Source organism: Sturnira hondurensis, unplaced genomic scaffold (genome assembly GCF_014824575.4).
Source record: "Sturnira hondurensis isolate 20B ecotype Veracruz unplaced genomic scaffold, ASM1482457v3 Scaffold0017436, whole genome shotgun sequence".
NCBI classification, from domain to species: Eukaryota; Metazoa; Chordata; class Mammalia; order Chiroptera; family Phyllostomidae; genus Sturnira; species Sturnira hondurensis.
This window is the reverse complement of record NW_028090067.1, coordinates 4890698-4911323: the sequence shown is the minus strand read 5'-3', so window position 1 is coordinate 4911323 and position 20626 is coordinate 4890698. Positions and strand designations below refer to the sequence as shown.

General features: G+C 38.0%; 1 protein-coding gene across 1 annotated transcript in view; it reads right to left on the bottom strand.

The window, feature by feature from the left end:
* CFAP54 (cilia and flagella associated protein 54) overlaps positions 1-20626 on the bottom strand; it is a 259785-nt gene that overhangs the window by 129227 nt on the left and 109932 nt on the right. Inside the window, exons 31-38 of the mRNA XM_037068126.1 lie at positions 17058-17172; positions 16616-16713; positions 11983-12213; positions 9257-9399; positions 7650-7831; positions 5309-5536; positions 2405-2628; positions 2170-2305 (exon numbers count right to left, since the gene is read on the bottom strand). Of these exons, the coding sequence (XP_036924021.1) occupies positions 2170-2305; positions 2405-2628; positions 5309-5536; positions 7650-7831; positions 9257-9399; positions 11983-12213; positions 16616-16713; positions 17058-17172 (1357 nt within the window). The remainder of the gene's footprint in view (positions 1-2169; positions 2306-2404; positions 2629-5308; positions 5537-7649; positions 7832-9256; positions 9400-11982; positions 12214-16615; positions 16714-17057; positions 17173-20626) is intronic.

Below are 20626 nucleotides of genomic sequence, written 5' to 3'. Positions count from 1 at the left end.
GTGGTTCGATTCCCCGTCAGGGCACATGCCTGGGTTGCAGGCCAGTTCCCAGCAGGGGACTCACAAGAAGCAACCATACATTGATATTTCTCTCCTTCTCTCCTTCCCTTCCTCTCTAAAGATAAATAAATAAAATCTAAAAAAAAATGCAGTAGGCTTGGCAGAATAGGTTTATTTGAAATGTGCTAAATTTGAGAAGTGCAGACAGTGTGACGGTATTTTGATGAATCAACTTCGTTAGGCTAAACTATGAGGGCCAACAGGGAAAGCGTCCATTTTGCAGCATACGTGCACTTCAACCCAGTTATTCACTCCAACTGTAATATAGGTGCTGCCATGAAGCAATTTCGCAGGTGCTATTTAAAGTCCCCAATAAACTGGCTTGAAGCAAAAAAGATTATCCTAGGTGGGCCTGCCTTAACCAGGTGTGTCCTTGACAGTGCTGGCGGTCTCCAGACTTCAAATTCCAACCAGTACCCAGCTCAAAAACTGTTCCCTCCTCATTGGATCCTCCCTTAGTGACTGCTTCTGGCAACACCTGTAGGGCCCCTTCTTGCTCATGATCCTGACCTCCTACCCTACAGAGTTTGGACTTGCTTAGTCAGCCCCTGTGATCATATAAGCCAAATCCTTGCAATAAGTATAGATACATAGATAGATAGATAGATAGATAGATAGACAGACAGACAGACAGATAGAAAAAGAAAGAGAAACAGATCTTCCTAGTTATGCTTCTCTGATTGAACCCTGCCCGGTATATTCAGATATGGCAACAGAGAATTCAGGAGAAAGGGTTAGAAGGGAGATATGATGCTCATTGTCATCATCATAAAGAGGGAACTCAGATCCAAGACTGAATTAACTCACCAGGCCAGAGTATGCGCACAGAGAAGGCAGAGAACCAAGAACAGAGTCACGGGGCACATTTAACATTAAGACACTGGGGAGAGAAGGAATAAGCAACAAAGAAGACAGAGGAACAGCCCCCTCTTTTTACCCTCTCCCCTCTCTGCTACACTGCAGCCACTGGGGCCATCTTTCTGTCCCATCTCGGGGCCTCTGTCCTTCTTCCCTTGGGCTGGAATGTTCTTTCTCTATGCATGGCTGGTGCCTTCCCACCAAATGTCACCCTGAAAAGGCTTTTCTGACTGTGCCTGCTAAAGTTCCCACCTCCCACCCCAGCCTATTTCTATTCCATTTCTTTTCATAAGAGAACTTCCAATGATCAGAAATCGTTTTACATGCATCTACATGTTTCCTATCTGACCCTACCTCCACCCCTACGAAATTAAGCTCCATAAAGCAAGAATTCAGACGGTGGGCTCTCTACACAGAATGTGCGGGAGGTAAGAACATGCAAAAGGCCATAGGGACCTTTTGTGAAAAGAAGAAAATGGAATCCTCATGGAGCAGCTGCAACACGCAAGCACACAGATAGGTGTGCGGAGCAGGGGCCGGATGTCAGCCCCCACGTGTGCCAGGGGCCCGTGGGCAGGGTGCAGACAGCACAGCCGAGTGCAGGGGCTCTGATCTCAGGTGCTCAACACCTCACCGATTCAATCAACGAATAAGAGAATTTACTTGTTGCTTTCTCTCACTTAACACAAAGCTGAACCATGGGTTTCACGGGCCTTGGGCACTTTTGCCTTTGTGAGCCCGCTCCTCCTCCATAAAATAAATTAAGAAAATTATATTTCATGTTTGTATTGATATAAATATGTTAATAGTAAAAAATATTTCCTTTGACCTAAAAGTTGATGTTTTCTACTTATTTAAAAAAAGAATTAAAGCAAGGGAGGGAGGTGGGTTTGGCTGGGGTTGGGGGGGAGTGGTGAGGAGAAAATGCAGACAACTGTAATTGAACAACAATAAAGTAACTTTTAAAAAAAGAATTAAAACATTTAGTGGGCCCTTAAAAGTGTTACAGCTCTAGACACTATCCTCACAGTTCCTGGTGGATAAATCAGCCCTGATGAGTTTCTCCTGTATGAGCATTTAGTTTAGTTAACTGTTTCTGGAAATACTGGCCACAGCAGGCCCTCAACAATGTCTGTTGATTTGAATGATAAGTGCCCGCATGAAAATAACAACATGTATCTGATTCCTAAATCTTCGTCACATGCGTACTGGTAAGAAATCCAACGGCATGAGTAACAGGGACAAACTTACCTTCTCCTTATGTTCAGCCTCATGTCTCACACAAGGCTGTTCAGTGATGTCTGGGCCCTCCAACTTGGATATTCTCAGAAGAAGCTGGCGCTGTGCATACACCAGGAGTGGTGTCACTTGCTCTGTGTATCTCTCACTAGACAGGGTAAAAACACATGAAAGTACACACAGGAGTAAAAAGCACATTTTTTCAATGAAGTCTGTCCTTTTTAACGGCCCTTATAGCAGTACTTACTGTGAAACTGTATTGAACTGAATGGCAAGTGATACTAGTGTTTCCCATTTTTCTACTTGATATAAAAGTTCCAGAGCTTTTAGTACAAAGTCATGGATCCACTTCAAATCAACCACATTTACATCATCCAAAGGATGCTCAAAAGTAAGGCTAGAGCCACCATTGTCATTTTTAATATTTCCATAGCAACTTGGAACACTGAACTCTCCTTTTTCTTCAATAATCTGCAAGTAGCACATTAAAAAATGTGTAATTTCAGATTTTACTGCACATTTGTTCCGGAAAAATGAATTGACATATAAAAATATAACATGCAAAAACTGAGCAAAAATTCTTTAAAATGTTTTTCTCATGCAAATGAAAGCTTGATAATGCCATCCAGTACAACTTCTGTGATGGCGGAAACGGGCTGCGACGGTTCGATACAGCAGCTGCTCAGCACGTGGGGACGCTGTGCTACTGAACTGTGACTGGTGCAACCAGATTTTTAATTTCATTTCATTTTAATTACGCTTAAATTTAAATAGCCACAAATGGCTGGTCATGACTGTATTAGCACAGACTGGGGTCTATGCTTCTTGAACACAATCACTGTCTAAGTTTGGATATGAATCCAATCAGGCAAATATTTGAGAAAAACCAGATTTTATTATGTCCACATAATTAAGTTTCCCTGGTACATTGGTTACATTCATCAGATGGTAGAATAATATGCCCAATTACCACATGCAAAGGTCAACTCTATGGAGAAGGGACTCTTCTGGGAGACCCTCTTTGTTCCTAAGTTAGAGAATTACAGTGTAAGTGTTGCGTTCCAAGCTTTGGGTATGCAGAGGCTGTGCCGAATCTCTGCTATTGGGTGCGTACACATTTATGAATAGTATGTTCCCCAGTTAACAGAGCCTCTTTTCATAATGAAATGTCCCTTTTTATCTCTCAAAAGCTTCTTAATTTGAAGACTACTTTATCTAATATTAATATAGTCTCAACAGCTTTTTTAAAAGATTTTATTTATTTATTCATTAAATTTTTTAGAGAGGAGAAGGGAGAGAGAAAGACAAGGAGAGAAACATCAATGTGTGGTTGCCTCTTGTGTATCCCCCCTACCACCAGGTATCTGACCCGCAACCCAGGCATGTGCCCTAACTGGGAATCAAACTGGTGACCCTTTGGTTGGCAGGCCGGACCTCAATCCCCTGAGACACACCAGATGGGGCCCTAAACAGCTTTTTTATGCTTACTGTTTTTATGACATACGAGGTCTGTCCAGAAAAAGTCCAGCATTGTTCATGTAACAGGAATGGTTTGTGGAACATCGATGTAACCTGGCAGCCAAGGAGAGTGGACTGGAATATGCATGTGAGAACAATGATGACTTCACTGTACTAGTCAGTGAGGGCAGTAGACACTGTTGAGTGAGCACGTGCACTGTGTGGCCATCACATTCAAAATGACTGAGCAAGTACAGCCATGAACCTGCATCAAATTTTGCGTGAAGCTTGAACATTCCTCCACAGAAACCATTTGGATTACTCAGAACACCAGAACACTCAGAACACTGGGCAACCGGTGGTTGGCAGCTTCGTCAAGACAACACGCCCGCTCACGCATCACATCTCGTGCAGGGTTTTCTGGCAAAACATCAAATCACCCAGGGGACTCTGCCACCCTACAGCCAAGATTTGACACCCTGGCTCTTGCCAAAACTAAAATGACCTTTGAAAGGAAAGAGATTTCAGACCACCAATGAGATTCAGGAAAATATGACAGGGCAACTGACGGTGATTGGAAGAAGTCTGTGAGGTCCCAAGGTGCCTACTGTGAAGGGGACTGAGGCATCATTGTCCTGTGTACAATGTTTCTTGTATTTTGTATCTTTTTCAATGTCTCTATTTTCATATTATGTGGCTGACTACCTTCTGGACAGACCTTTTATCTGTTTTATTTTCAATCTATCTGTTTTTTTATATTTCAGAGTGCTTCTCTTGAGGACAAATACAGGTGTCTTTCTTTTTAATTCAGCCAGATAATCTCTGCCTTTTAATTGAGATATTCAATCCATTTATATTTATAAAGTTATTGACATAATTTTGTTAAATTTGTTATTTTTTGTTTTCTATTTGTCCCATAATCTTTTTGTTCCTGTTCCTTTTTTTCCTGCCTTCTTCAGTTCACTATTATTTAATTTTCCATTTTACTACATTGGTTTTTTAGCTGTATTTCTTTTTTAGTAGTTACTTGAGAGATTATTAAACACATCCTTAACTTACTACTTCACTTAGAGTTAATATTATACCACCTTATAGCTATACAAAGTATAAAAACTTATCACAGTTTATTTATCCTTCCAGTCTCTTGTGCTGGTGTTGCCATGTATTTTACATATGGAAATTACTCCATGGCTCTGTTTACTGTGTTAACTAATTTCCAATGTGTTTAGGATATGTCATGTTTGAATTTTTTCAATCTTATTTTCTTGCTTTAAAACCACAGTGTGAAAGATTTTAAATGGCAAATATTACCAGATCTGAAGTAACAGAACGGGGACAGATAAAGCAGTGAAATAAAGATCAAAAACAAGTTTATGGTCCCTCTTGGGGTCTGTTTCTTTCTCTGTCAAAGGATTGCTTTGAGGATTAAATACATTATGGTTAGTTTATGTGGAGGCTGGAGCTTAGTAAATGTTACTCGCTTTTCCTTTTAAGAAATTGAATTTTCAGTGGAGATATTTGTAATTAACACCAATGCAAGTTATATATATAATGAACTAATAATGAAAAGCAAATGAGATATAGACAAACCAAGAACTCAAGAACTATATTAATTTCTACTTATCCTAAACTGCATGGTACAAAAATATCTGTTAACTGAATACAATAAAAATAATTACCCAAATACTCTTACCTCAATAGAATTGGTATTTTGTAGTTCTATCAACATGTCAATAAGTAATTCTGCTCCCAGGTAGAATGGCAAAACAGAGATACAGATGAACCCATCCTGACTAATGGGGAATGTTTTACATGTGTCCACTGCATGCCTAAGAAGTATCTGTAGCTCCTGAGTAAAGTTCCAAAGGGCCCGACAGCAGTTCTGGAGCAGAGTCCAAAAGCCCCCACGATGAGCAAGAACCTACGACAAACACAACATTCGAAGTCCCCAAAGTTACAGATCTCTGAACAACTTCATCTTTCTGTAAATACTATATGTCAATAATGAAAATAACTAACGCCATTTGTCATGTGCCACTTATATGTGCTAGACACTCTGGTAAGACTTTCATGTGCATCATCTTGGTTCCTTCGTACAATGGTGCCGGTGAAGTAAGCAGGCACTAACAGTCTGTGGAATTTACTGATAAGAAAATGGAGTCATGGAGCTAACCTGCCCAAGACCATGAATCTACTAAGTAATGAGCTAAGGTTTGCACATGAGAGGCCTGACTCCAATACTCCCATTATCCTGGCTGCCAGAAATGGGGCAGTGAGCAAGAAAAACCATTCCTGTTCTCATGCTGCCTCAATTTATTAGGGGAGACCAACACTAGGTTAGTAGACAAATAAAAATGTACTTTCATGAATATAAACATTGTAAAGAAAAATAAAGCAGAAATGCATCAGAACCTGACAAGGGTGAGAGGACACATCCTTTTAGACAATGCAGTCAGGAGAGAAGTCCTCTCAGAGGAGGTGACTTATTGAGTGTCGAGTTGAACAAGCCATGGGAAGGTGGCGATAGGGGTGTTGGCTGAGGGAGGCCATTTGAGACTGAGGGAACAGCAAGTGCAGAGGATGGAGAGTGAACCTGAAGGCTGAGAAGCAAACAAGCTTAGTGCTTTCAAAACCACAGAGGGGAGACTGGACTGAACAAAAGCAAGAGGAGCTGAGTTCAGAAATTTGAGCAGGACCCAGACCTTCTAGGTGGTGGAAAGGGGAGTGAGATGCAATGTCATGTATAGGGAACCAGTCCGCGTGGCAGTGGCAAATGTAGCTCAGCAATGATTCAGAAAACCGACAGGCACAAGGTGGCACATAGAAGCCAGGCCCACAGATCGGCTTTCTCACAGGGAACCAGGCCTGCACTATATCTAGGCTGCCTTAAGGCTTGCTTTTGCTAAAACTCCCTCACTCTGAGTTAAGGCAGAAAATGTTTAGTGCATATCTTTGAAGCAACTTCCTAAAGCCTGTGCTAAACCTCCCAAGGATGGAGTGTAACCAGGTCAACCACTTTTCCCCTTGCATTTACAGCATCCTTTTCTTTGTTACCTGTAAGAAGTAATCAGCAACATCTTTCTTTGTTATTTGTAAAAAGTAATCACCTAAAGTAAACCCGTACATAATGAATGAGGACCTTCCTTGATGTAATGCTCCAAGAAAAGCAGTAAAAGCCTGTCCAGACAAGGGTCTCTCTCACTTAGAGAGTGGCCACGCTGTCCCTTTTCTCTGCAGGACGCCTGCAGTCCTTGCGAATTTGTTCATTGCATCCACAACACCATGGACACTGCTGGATGATGTGGGTTTACCTGACATTTTTAAAAAGCCATTCTTTCCACTCCAGAGAAAATATGGGAACTTCAGCATGTTTCTTTTTTGTCGAGGAAGGGTAGCTTTCCTATTACCTCTGGAGAGGACTGAAGTATCCCGCTCCTCACTAAGAGAAAAAGGAAACTAATTTGTTTGTAGCTAATGATTCCAATTCTGAGTCTAAGAATCTACCATATAATATTTAGGAAGAGAAAACCATCTGAGAGAAAACACCAGGGGCCTTAGAAGCAGAAGGTCAGGGGCCCGAGGCAGATCCTTCCTGTGGTCTAGAAATATCTTCCCCATGTTAGAAGAAGGAAAGGGACCTATGGCACCCCAGAAGGGATCAAGATTCCAGAGAGAAACCCTGGTGTCACCAGAGAAGCCCATGTCCCAAGCGTGGCGAGGAAGTAGCAGCGGACCGTGTGAATATCCACAACGACTGTGCAGACAGGGACAAGGGCCACCCCTTACCCGGGCGGGGGAGGACTGGTGACTAAAGGGGCCCGCCCTTCTCCCCGACAACTCGACGACGCATGAGACCTCATTACCACGGCAGGCAAACCTCACACACAGCTGACACTAAACCCAACAACTTTAGTTTCAAAATTAAAACTCAAATTACAGGCAGGAAATAAATAAATACATTCTATCTTACATACCCACATTTATGGGCTAAGACTCACGTCTGTGACATTAGCAAATACAAAAGACCACCTTACCATTGCTCTCCTGCAATGTAGAAAGATTTTCATAAAATGATCCAATAGACCCAAATTTGCCAATCGATCCTTTTCTTTACTACTAAGACTTGAATGAGGGTCTGAGTCAGAAACTGATTGTGCCTTAGAAACATTTTCGTCACTCATTTTGGGATTGATAAGTGTCAAAAACTCGTCAGCATCTATGGCACAAAAATAAAGTATAATGTTACTGAAAACAGAGGGTGAAATTCTAGATAACACAGTAGGTAGTGAGCATCAAATCAGTAATTCAGATAACAATTACTACATAATTTGGGGGAAAGGACAGGATTATCATGAACACCATGAATCATTTAGTTTCTAGAAATCATGAAGTTTCTAGAGAAGAAAGCACTTAGCTTGGGTGCTAAAAGGTGGGTACAACTCAGCTGTGCAGGAAAACTAGGAGAAGAACACTCCAGGCAAAGGTGATGGCCTGCAAAGGAACAATGCAGAAGCAGAATGTCCTTTTTTTTAAGGGAATAATGACAAAATCACTCTTCCTGAATTTCCCCCCAAACAGGCCATTCCCAGGACCATCCCTAGAAGGTGAGCAGCATTCCCAGGTGCAGGCTGTGGAGCAACCCTGGCCACTCATTCTCGTGTTGGTATGAAACCACAGGAAACTTCTCCTGCCTTCTCTTAGAACTCTGCTTCTCTTAGAATATTCTGTTGCCAACTTCATGGAAGGTCTTAGGTAGGCAGCTAGTTTTTAAAACACTCAAGAAGTTGTATGACATAATCTACACATGAAACTCAGACTCTTTCCTTGTCTAGGAAATTTACTTTCAAATACTTCAACATTCATAGCATGACATGTGGGTACCAGTCAACTTCCTGGGACAGTTAGCCAGCCCGTGAAGTATAATGATGAGCAGTAAGTTACATAGCACTCAAAATACCATGATTAAAAATCTACATAAGAAGGTTTATAATAGCATAAAGATACTAGAAATAATTGTTTATTTGTGAAGTGAGTGGTACTCAAGGGAGGTGGTTGCTTAGGAAGAGTGTCGTCAGTGCAGAGGGGGAGCTCCGTTCACCTGCACCTCTCCACCTCTCAGAGACACCTGTCACCTGACCCCATGACAATACTGACTGCATTCATCTTGGAGTAAGCATTCATGGAAGGTGCTAGTCAGGGGTCATAAGGTGAGAATGCGCTGCCCTGAGAACACGATCACCACTAAAATTACAGCCCTGTACACCATGTGACTGTGGTCAGGCCTGCTGGCATCAATAGGTTTGGGGGAGTTGGTTCGGAGACCTACTTCCAGTAAAATATAACACCTGAGAGCAAGTCTTCGCCTACCTTAACCACTGGGGGTTACCAATGTTTGTAAAAGAACATTATATTTTCTAAATAATTAAATTATTTTAGGTCAGAACACAATATAGGTATTCCCCAAAATAGGCAAGTATGAGTCTCCTACAAAATATCACAACTCAACTAAATTCCTGGGTCATTGGAAAATGGTATGTGTCCTTCTGTGTGTCTACCAAGAGTGTGTTTTGCGGTGCGGGGGTGTGTGTTGCATTAGTGAATAAAATCAAGAGGCAATTGATAGTATATTGATTTATTTTACCTGATGTTAAGTTGGCCTTTCCTTTCTTAGATGTATGAAGGAACTCAAGCATCACTTTATAGTTTTCTAGAGTCAGTTTTCCTGTTGGCAATACTGTTCCTGAATTATATAGTGAGAATACACTAGGGTCACATGATCGGAAACTGCAACGGGGAAAAATGTGTATTAAAAATAATACAAGCAAAATTGAATTAAATCTGTCAAATACAATCTACTTTAATTTTTTAAGTATTTGTGAGTTCATGCTCTCAAATTTTGGATCATATGCATTTGGGCATTTAACCAAACCAAACAACTTTCCATTGAGTGTTAAAATGATATGATATAACTTTGCTCTTAGGAATTTTAACATCAAAACCTATTTTGCTTAAAGGGCCCATGAAAATGGGGATGGAGGATCTATACACACCCTAAAGCACAGAAACAGTAATTTATGTCAACTTAAAACCACCTGATTTAAACACAACTCAACGATGATGCCCACAATATATACCAGTGTGTCTGTAATCAGTGCTTGCTTGTTTTTTTAAACAAGGTGTAGCTCCGGCCGGTGTGGTTTGGCTGGCTGGAGCATCTCCCCATAAACTGAAAGGCTGCTGGCTCGATTCCCAGTCCAGGGCACACACCTGGGTTGCAGGTCTGGCCCCTGATCAGGGCGTTTGTGGGAGGCGGCCTATCAGTGTCTCTCACACAGTGATGCTTCTCTCCCTCTCTCCCTCCCTTCCCCTCACTCTAAAATCAATAAGCCCATCCTGGGATGAGGGTAAAAATAAACAAATAAGGTCTAAGCAATAAACCTTCTTCCACCATGTGTACATACATATGTTATATATACATCCCGAGTAAACATATTAATGGCTTGAATAAAACTGGATTTAGCACCAAGCTTCCCTGACACAAATCTGAGCAGTCAAATTTGTGCTGCCAGACAATCCCACACAAATGGTTATGCATGACTGGGAGTTCAGAGAAGACTTCTCAGTGGTCAGAGGATAGTGAGAAAGCCCCTCTGATCACAGCGGTTTTCCTCCTCGTGGCCTCACTAACGGACCACTCTGCCAAAGCATCCCTGCAGGTCAGGCAATCCAACCACTCTTTCCACCTAGGAAAGCAAATGTTTGACTTTCATGAGGTCTACCGTGTTTTTTTTAATTTTATTTTTCAGTTACAACAGTTGACATACAATGTTGTGTTAGTTTCAGATGTACAACACAGTAATTACACAACTATATACCTTATGAAGTGATCTACGCAGTAAGTCTAGTATCCATCCCACAGCACATGTAGTGATTGCACTATTATTGACTGTATTTCCTACGCTGCACTTTATATCCCCATGACTATTTTTGTACCTGGCAATTTGTACTTCTAAATCCCTTTCACCTGTTTTATAACTCCTCCTTAAGTGTAAATCTGGGCAATCCTACATACGAAAGGGGTCTATCTAGAGCCATTTTTGCAAAGGGTCAGTCTGATTATAACCAAAATTCTGGAGAAGCAGAAACTGGAACGAAGTTCATTGTCGACTTCAGCCGGCATACTTTATTACTGGATTGTTGAAATAAATATCCTCTTAATTTATGTCATCTATCCCCAGTCTTTCCTTCCTTCAATCTATTTGGCATGTTGCTGCCAGAGAAATTTCTTATCACAGCCCTGCTCAAAACTCTTAACATTGTCCCACAGATTTAAGTTCAGATTTAATATACAGTTGCGACTCTCCATGACCTGGTGCTGACCTACTTGCTAATTATTTCAAACCATTTCCTATCAAACACCCTAGATTCTGGTTAGACCATTTGGGGTTCTCATCCTGCATTTTTCCTACCTGGGCTGCAAGTCATGATTTTCCACCTACCTGGAATAGTATTTCTGTATCTGCATATTTCTAAATCTTGCCTATCCAACAAGAGCCAGGCCAAGTGTCCCTTCCCCATGAAATCTTTCCCATTGGTCTCAGCCAGGGTAAAGCCTTCTTCTCAGGAACAAGGAAGACTGTATGAGTACTTCAACTTCAACCATCATCTGCAATTATTCATGAGTATTTGTGATCCACCCTACCAGAGTCTAACTCCCACATCCTGCTCATCTTTGTACCCCCACTGCACCTGTCTCGGTACCTCGTATCCTACGGGGGTTCAACAAGTATTATCTCAATGACTCTACACCACCTTTTAACAGCTACATAGTATTCCATTTACGTATTTATCTTCTATTTTTATCCCCCACACGATTTAGCCAAAGACATTCAGTAAAAGTTCAAAAATGCCATTTGAATTAACAATAGAAACTTTATATTGTATGAGAAAATATGATCTGTGTTTATAGAGGTTTACCACTATAAACATATAAATATGACCTGTGTTTATAGAGGCTTAAAATACCTCTAAATGAAATAGAGATATGCCTAATGCCTGCTAATATCTATAATTATTGTATAATCAATATTAAATTTTTCTTGGAATGATGTTTTCTCCTTTCACTGAAAGCCATACTGAGAAACATTGTCAAGATATATGCAAATTAGTACTTGATAAGCATTTACATCCATCACCTGTTTGGGAAAGAATCTAAGATAAGAAACTAAGAAATATATCAATGGCCAGGAAAGACAAAAGCACGCTGTAAACCTCTTTAATTATTATCAACATTGGAGCCCTGAGCATACAAAGACAGCCCATGTGCTAGAGACTTTAAAAGTATTATTCACTGGTAATATACTATACCTGACCACTGTATGTGAAGTTCCACATTTCATCTTCGTTCGTTCTCCTTGCTTTATCAGAAACAGGTTGAAGTGTGCGTTTGCCAGACACAGGTTCATCTGAGCCTTCCAGGGCATCTCCTCAAGACATATTTGATGGAATCTCTTCTTTTTAACATAACTAAATATTAGAGGATTCAAGTAATCCAGCAGGATTCGGTGTGCTATTTTTCTAACATCCGTTCTCTTATTTCTACCAAGGGACAAAGAAGTTTTGAAATTACACAAACTTTCAGATATTCAAAGAGGAACGATTCCAATTTGTACATGATCAAGAAGTCACTTGACCGCCCTTTCTGGCTTATTTATCATTTACTTGGGTGAAAATGTAAAATAAGGCAATAAAGAAGGCACAAGAATAAATGCCAGTGATGAAGTCCCTACATATTTTCTCCAATTCTCTCTAAAATCTGTGTCTTAAGCTCAAACCAAACAGAGCTTTTTTTGTTTTTCATAACCAAAAGACCACTCAGATTAGACAAGTAAATTATAACATAATTGTTCACATAAATCAAGTAACTTCAATATTGAACAACAAAACCATTCCTCTGTATGGTTCCTTAAGAAAAAAATGAAGCAACATTTTTTCTAACATTAGCTGGACTGTAAAATGAAATAAAACATCAGGCGACAATACATAAAATAACTTTATGAATTGATATTCAATATGTTCTGAAAAAAACTAATACTTCAAAATTTATCTAATGGTTCATATTTTAAGTTTAATATATATTTGCTTAAAGTATAACCAGAGACACTGAAATAAAGAACAAACTGACAGTAACCAGAGAGGAAGAGGGAGGAGAATAATGGGGAGAAAATGAGGAAGGGTCATCAAGGAGCACGTATAAAGGACACATGGACAAAGCCAAAGGGGGGTAGGATCAAGGGTGGGAGGTGGGGATGGGGGAGTGGTGAGGGGAACACGGAGAGAGCTGTACTTGAACAACAATAAAAAAGTATTCTCATCAGAATCTCAAAGCAGTCCAACTATTTTTATTGTCATCCAGTTGCTTATACGGCATGACTTCATTTCTTCAAAATACTTTTATCAACTTTTCTTGACTGTTAACAATGTTGCTGTCCCATGGGGCAGCGTCATTCCACCTGACGTTCAGTACCATTAGCCATCACAGAAATGCAAATTAAAGGCACAAAATATCAGCACCACCTATTTTAATGCCTAAAATACAAAATGGTGATAACATTAAATGCTGGCAAGTGTGAGAGAAAACTAAAATACTCATATACCGCTGGTAGCAATGTAAAAAAGTAGGGAGAGATTAGAAAAGAATGTGGGATTTCTCACAAAATTAAACATAAACATACAATGCAACACAGTAATTGCACTACTGGGCATTTTACCCCCAAGAAATAAAGATTTATGTGCCTTTAAAAAACCCTGGACATGAATGTTCATATCATCATTGTTCTTAATAGTCAAAACTGGAAACAATGCAAATGTCCATCAAAGGGTAAACGGCTAACCAAATGGTGGCACACCCACCCCACAGAATACTGCTAAGTAGCCCTGGCTGGTGTAGCTCAGTGGATTGAGCTCAGGCCTGCGAACCACACAGAATACTGCTAATTAGTAAGTGAACGAGTTATTCGTACTGCTTGGGTGGATCTCAAAGTAATTATGCTGAGTGGAAAGAAAAAGCCAATCTCTGAAATTTGCATACTGTATGATTCCATTTGTATATCATTCTTGAAATGACAAAATTATAGAGATGGAAAGCAAATATATAGAGATGGAGGAGAAGAAGGAAGGTGGCTGTCTGTTGCTGCAAAAAGGTAGCATGGGGGCTGGGAGCAGATGCTTACGAGAGAACTGTTCTGTATCTTCCCCAGGGTGACAGTCACACAACCCCATAAATGTGATAAAACTGCACACAACTAAATATACACACACATCTGTGTGCATGTAAAATTCCTATGGTCTGAATAAGGTCAGTGGATTGCATCATTGTCAATTTCCTGGTTGTGCTCTTGTACTATAGTTAAATAGTTAACTTAGGAGAAACTGGGTGAAGGATATATGAGAGATCTCTGTACTATTTCTTATAACTGCATGTCCACAATCAGAAACTCTATTCAATATTAATCTTGAGGTCCTAACTCATAGGCTAGACAAAAAAAAAAAGAGAGCCTTGAGCATTAGAAAGAAATAAGCAAAACTTTCATTATCTATTTATAACTTGACTGCCTACACAAAAACCTGTATCTATGAATCAATTATCAAGTTGTACAGAAGACCAGTTGTTTATAAATGAATTATATTCCTATATAATTAAGACTGTAAAATGTAATTAAGATTAAAAATGTAATCTTAAAATACTGTTTACAGTAATACAAAAAGTATTTCTTTGATGCAGCTAACAAAAGATATATAATACCTTTATGGAGAATATCATAAAATTTATTGAAAGGCACTAAATTAAGACCTAAGTGGTCTGAGTATGAATAGAAAGACTCAATACTGTTTTTTAAAAAACTTCCTAAATTGATCTATATATTCAATTCTATCTCTATCAAAATCACAAGATTTTTGTATTATTTGACAAGCTACTCCAAACTGTTTTGTGGAAAAATATCCAAGACTTAAGACAAATAAAGGAAAAGAACCTTCTGGAGAGACTTTTCCTATCCTACAAGACTTCATTTAAAGTGAGAGTAAGTATGATGGTGTGATACTGACTCAAGAATAGATAACAGACTAATGGGACATAAAAGAGACCCCAAAACTCCACAGGTGAAAACTTGCTGAATGACGAAAGTGACAGCAATCACAGAACAGACTACTAAGTCCATGAGGCTAGCCAGCTGGGTGCCTAGTAATGAGACTATAAGAGAGGGGGAGATGCTTGCCCTACAATTCACAAAATCAAATTGTAATTGAATAGAATTCCTAAATGTGACATTCAAAATTTTAAATTCACTAAGAAAATGCCCTTATGACTTCCAGTGAAAGAAGAATTTCAAAACCAATAAGTAGAAATATTGTCACAACTGACTTCATTAACAATTACAACCTTTGATTTAAAGAAGAACTTCAAAATGTATGAGTATATAGATGAGACACAAAGTTGGAAAAGCATTAATATTCAAACTTCTACAAAAATGAGGAAAAAACAAAGTGTTTAAATGTACAAATATCTAAACAAGCAGGACTGAAACTAGGAAAACCCTAGGGTTTAATAAAAATATGAAAAGATGCCTAACCTCATCAGTAACCAAAGAGATAAAATTTTACAATTCACAGTTTCACAAAAAATTTTAAATTGGTAATAATATCAAGTTTTGGTGAAGATGGTGAATTGGAACACGACTGATGAAAATTTAAGAGCGACTTAGCAATATCCTGTAATGGGTATAAAAAACAAAGATGTTCATGTCTTGGAAACTGCCCCCCATTTAAAAACAATTGAAATGCCCATTTACAGGAGACTGGATAAAGTTTATTTATTCATATAATGGAATACTATACAAAAGTAAAATGAATAACTAGACTTTTGTGTAATAGACACAGAAAAACATCTCACAAACATAACATTTAGAAAAAAGAGCAAATTGGCAAGCAGATTGTAAAAAATAATGTATTATGTAGGCCTGCATACATATATAATTGAAGTATAAAGTCACTCATAAACATGATAAACTACTTCCTGGATAAAGGGGGATGAAGATGCATTCTGAGTCCTGGCTGGTGTAGCTCGGTGGACTAAGCATGGGCCTGAGAACCACACAATCACGGTTCGATTCCCAGTCAGGGCACATGCCTGGGTTGCGGGCCAGTTCCCAGCAGGGGACTCACGAGAGGCAACCATACATTGATATTTCTCTCCTTCTCTCCTTCCCTTCCCCTCCAGAGATAAATAAATAAAATCTTTAAAAAAAAAGAGGCATTCTGAGAGGGATGCATGGGAATTTCAACTGTGTTTGAAATATTTTTATAGTTAACTGCATATGTTCATTTGTTCTATTCTTTTCTACACCCATCTAAAATATGTTATATTTAAATTTAAAAAGTAAAGAAACAATCAGATAGTAGACAGATGCAAATGGGAAGAAAGTGAGAATGGTTCTATTAATATCTATAGTTATAAATTAAGATAAAAATCAATAAATGAATAAAGACATTATATAATGAAGGTAAGATATATAAAGACTGTGTAAGAATCATAAGGGCATACTCATAAAAACAGAAACTAAACACTTCACCATGATAAGTTTTATGGCTTAAGTTTTATCAACAAGAACATTAGGTCCACCAGCAATAAAAAGTAATTTACAGTTTGGTCTCTTGACCTCCCTATCTACACTCCTGCTGCTGCCCTCACCTCCACCCCAGGCCAGTTTGGGGGCGGCATATCATCCTGGTCTCTTATTTTATGAAGTTTATGAAAAATTTTAATTGCCTTGTTTATGTGTATGTTTACTTGTCTACTGTGCTTTCGTTAGTACGGAAGCTCCTTGAAGGTAGTGCCTTATCTGTCTAGTTAACCAGTACACCGCTACACCCCAGAAGAATGCCCGACACATAGGAACCTTCGAGTTCATGTTCATTGAATTAATAAATAATACATTAATACCTCTCATGTTCCGGCATTTCAGAAAAACCTGGATTTCTGGAAAAATATTCTCTTAGCGTCTCCCTTTTTCTACTTCTTCTTCTCTGTATATCTGAAACCTTAATACAGAAGAAAACAAAAAAGGTTACAAACTAAAATTCTGAATACTATTGAATATGATTTACTCATACTCTAATGCTTACCTGTTGACATTAAAATACAGTGGTTTCTTTACACCCCTCAATTAAAATTATTATCAAAAGTAACAAAAATACCCCTGTAGATGCAAAATATGATTATGAAAATATCCATATGAGAATTTAAGAAGTTAATAACTATGAAAGTATGCATCATAGCGTTTTCTTGTTACATGTTATAATAAATTATAATGCAGCCAATAATCTGTACATACATAAATCCCTTCACTTCATTAACCATATTTCAAAACTCATATGAAACTTACTCTCTTAATCTCCATGACTGCAGCTTTGTGGTTCTTCCCAGGTTTAGCTGCCCTTTTACTCAACATACTGTCCTTGTATTTCAATTTTTTAACTCCAAGAAGGGACTCGTTTCTCCTAATACAAAAAAGATAAAGTCAGTTAAAAAAAATCTGCAAGAATTTGTAAAACTATACAAAAGTAATAAATCTATAATGAATGTTGTCACTAAAATTATGCAAAAAATATCCAAAATTAGGCTGATATTCCTGGTCCTCAAGGAATAGTTGGCCTCTCAAAAGATCACAATGTACCATAAATGTTATGTACCATAACATTTTATTGGAGCTGACGTGTGATGTAGAAACAATGCATTGGACCAGAAATAAAACATGAACGCTTCTCTATAAAGCTCAGAAGATAACTGCTTGAGTGAACCCAGATGAGATACCTTGCTTCCAACAGATTTCAGTCTTTCTGCTTCCATCACGTGCAAGCTTCCAGCCACTATGACCCCTGGATACCAACAAAGCTAAGCACTGTCAATGACTACTATACTTTCTCCCTTCCCCTAATCACCTGTAGGAATTCTTAACCTTGTTTTTTCAATCTGCCATGGACATCCCTATGGTAATCTGGCCCACTCTGCAAGTGTTATGAAGTCTCTCATTATTGCCCTCTATTAACACTTATCACTGATTTTCCCTGAAAGTTGCACAGTCCCTAAAATTTATTTTTCTTTTGATAAGTACAGCTGCACCCTGCTGTCACATGATAATCATGATCCAAAGCTTGCATTAAATAATACATTGGGTCCCACCCACCCATGCAAGGCCTACAAAATGAGTCTGGATAGCTAGTTCCAATAATTACAGTTCCAAATTCATCTTGGTCCCACTGGCAGTCGGCCTCTTGCTTCAATTTTGATGATGATCCTGGATCTTTGTGCTGGTTGAACTCCAGCCCAGTGGCAGCAATTCCAATAATCTCCCAGTTAGTCAATATTCATATTGGCAAATGTTTTATCTGCCTGAACTAGGAAGTTTAGACCAGTGACCACTGGGCATTTGGAGATCCATCCTTTGCAATAGGCAACCTGAAACTGGTTGCTGGCTGTTTTCCAAGCAGCTCGATCTCTTTCTTACCTCCTCCCTATCCCACCCCATCCCACCAGAACACTTGACCTGGTCACTACATTCCAGGGGAAGGAGAGGTCACGAATGCACACCTGGGCTGTCATCTTCCCATGCCTCTCACATTCTCCTCTGTGCTCAGCAGACCTCTGGTCAGCTGAATAAATGAAACTCCTTCACAGCGCAACCTCCTCATAAAATGCTTCCTCCGAGTCTGACTGCTGTTGTTTTGTTCATGTTGTTATAAAACACAGTATTTTTAATTTTTATGTTGTCAACAGTACTGATCTTTGACAATATTTGATGTCTATTCCTTATTTGATTAGTTACGGCAGTGCATGTTTCTGACTCAAAACATTGAGTCCAAGACTGGCTGCCTATTATGTCAAAAACACTTTATCTGGTAGTGAAAATTTTTCCTTTTTCTCTTTTTAAGTTTTCAAATATTTTAATCATTCTAGCCCATTCCATATAAACTAATCTACTGGAACTGCATTAAATCTATAAATTAATTTCAAGGTAATAAAAATCTTTACAATATTCCATCTGCCCTTTGAGCAATATACTATATCTCTCTACTTATTCAAGTAATTTATTTACTATCTCTTGGTAAGGATGTTTGGTCTTCTTTATATTAACCGGAGTCCTCTCATGACTCCTAATAAATTCAATCTTGTACTTCATAGAAATGGGATAATTCTGCTACTGTATTTTCTATTTGATATAGAAAAGCTATTGATTTTGCAATTTTGCATGGAGCCATCCTGTGGAATTCTATTATTAGTTCTGAAAGATTTCAGTTAATTAGCTTAAGTTGAAAAATAATTATTTGCAAATCTCATTTTATCTTCATTTTCAGAGTATTATAAGGTTCATTTGACAAACATTTTTGATACCCTATTATGTGATAATCACATAAATTCTAATCATAATTTCTATTTCTCATTTTAATGCACTGGCAAGAAGTTTCAAAACGGCATTAAGTGGTACAAAGAATAACAGAGCTTCTTGTTGCAAAGCTTATTTTAACAGAAAATATTCTTCTAACCCTGATCTGCCAGGAACGATTGCTGAATTCCACGTGACTTTTTAGCACCTATTACAGACTCCTCTGACCACCACTGAAAATTATACTATAGATTTTCTACTCCTGTATTTATATTAAGAATAAAATTTACATTTTCACTGCTGCATTTATAACCTAGTATTATATTTTGGATTTTTGCTTCTATATACTGATAAGTAAGAACAATCCATAATTTTCTATTTTTTATTGTCTTTTTATAAAGCTGTTATCAGGGCCTCCTGTGATAAATCTAGTAGGAGACTTTACACCCATATCCTGAACTAGCTTTATATAAAACAAAAATTCTCTGTTTCTTTAAAATATGAAATAACTAGTCTAAAATATCTGAGCTACCCTATTTTTTACAGCTTCAATCTGTTCTTCCGATTTAAATTTTTCCAGATAATCACCACTTTCAATTAGATTTTCAAATTATTCATATTAATTGTATATACTGTTATCAAATGATTGTTTAACCACTTCAAATTTATGATTATTTTCACTTACTTGTATTTTGCTTTTTCTTGCGACAGCCAGAAATGTACCTAATTTATGTATATCTTCAGACAACCAGCTCCAACAGTTCTCAATTGAACTAGTTTAACACCAACTTATAGTGGATTAACTTCAACTTTTATTTTCTTCTTTCTGCTTTCTTAAATTTATTTTATTTTTCTAATTTTGTGAGTTCAATAAAAGTTCATTTAATTTTATTTTTCCTGCTTAGTAATAAAAGCTTCTAAAGATAAAAATTTGTCTCTTAAGTGCCGCTTTGAGTACATGTGATATTAGGATTTCTCATGATCATTATTTCTAAAAGGCTCCATATCTGTAGTTACAGTTCTTTTATGCTGGCATATAAAATCCAATAATTTCATATGCCAGTGATTTATTCTGCTATAAAATTTCAGTTTTATTGTACTGTAAAAGAATGTGATCTTAACAAATTTTAATCTCAGTGATCTAGTGTGCTTTATTTTTCTGCTTAAATATTATTTTCTTAATTTAATGAATGTTTTAAAGCATGTTTAGTCTCAACTGACTATATATAGTAAATTAATCTTAATTACATTAGTTATATTTTCTTTGTCCTTTTTATTTCTTTTTTAAAGTAGCTTCTTAAATGCTATATTATGTTTCTGTCAAATTAGCCTTGTCTTTCAGCAGTTTTTCCATATACTTTGACTTTTTGTTATGGAGAACATGAAAGTTCATGAAATACCTTTTTTGTAATTTAGAAGCATCATTGATAAAATCGTCCACTTTGAATGTGAATAGGTGACATTAAAACCAAGTAACAAAAAATAACATTATTTTAAATATTACTGGGACAACTAATAACATTTTTAGGGGGGAAAACAAACTAAGGGTTAATCTAAATCCCTATACCAAA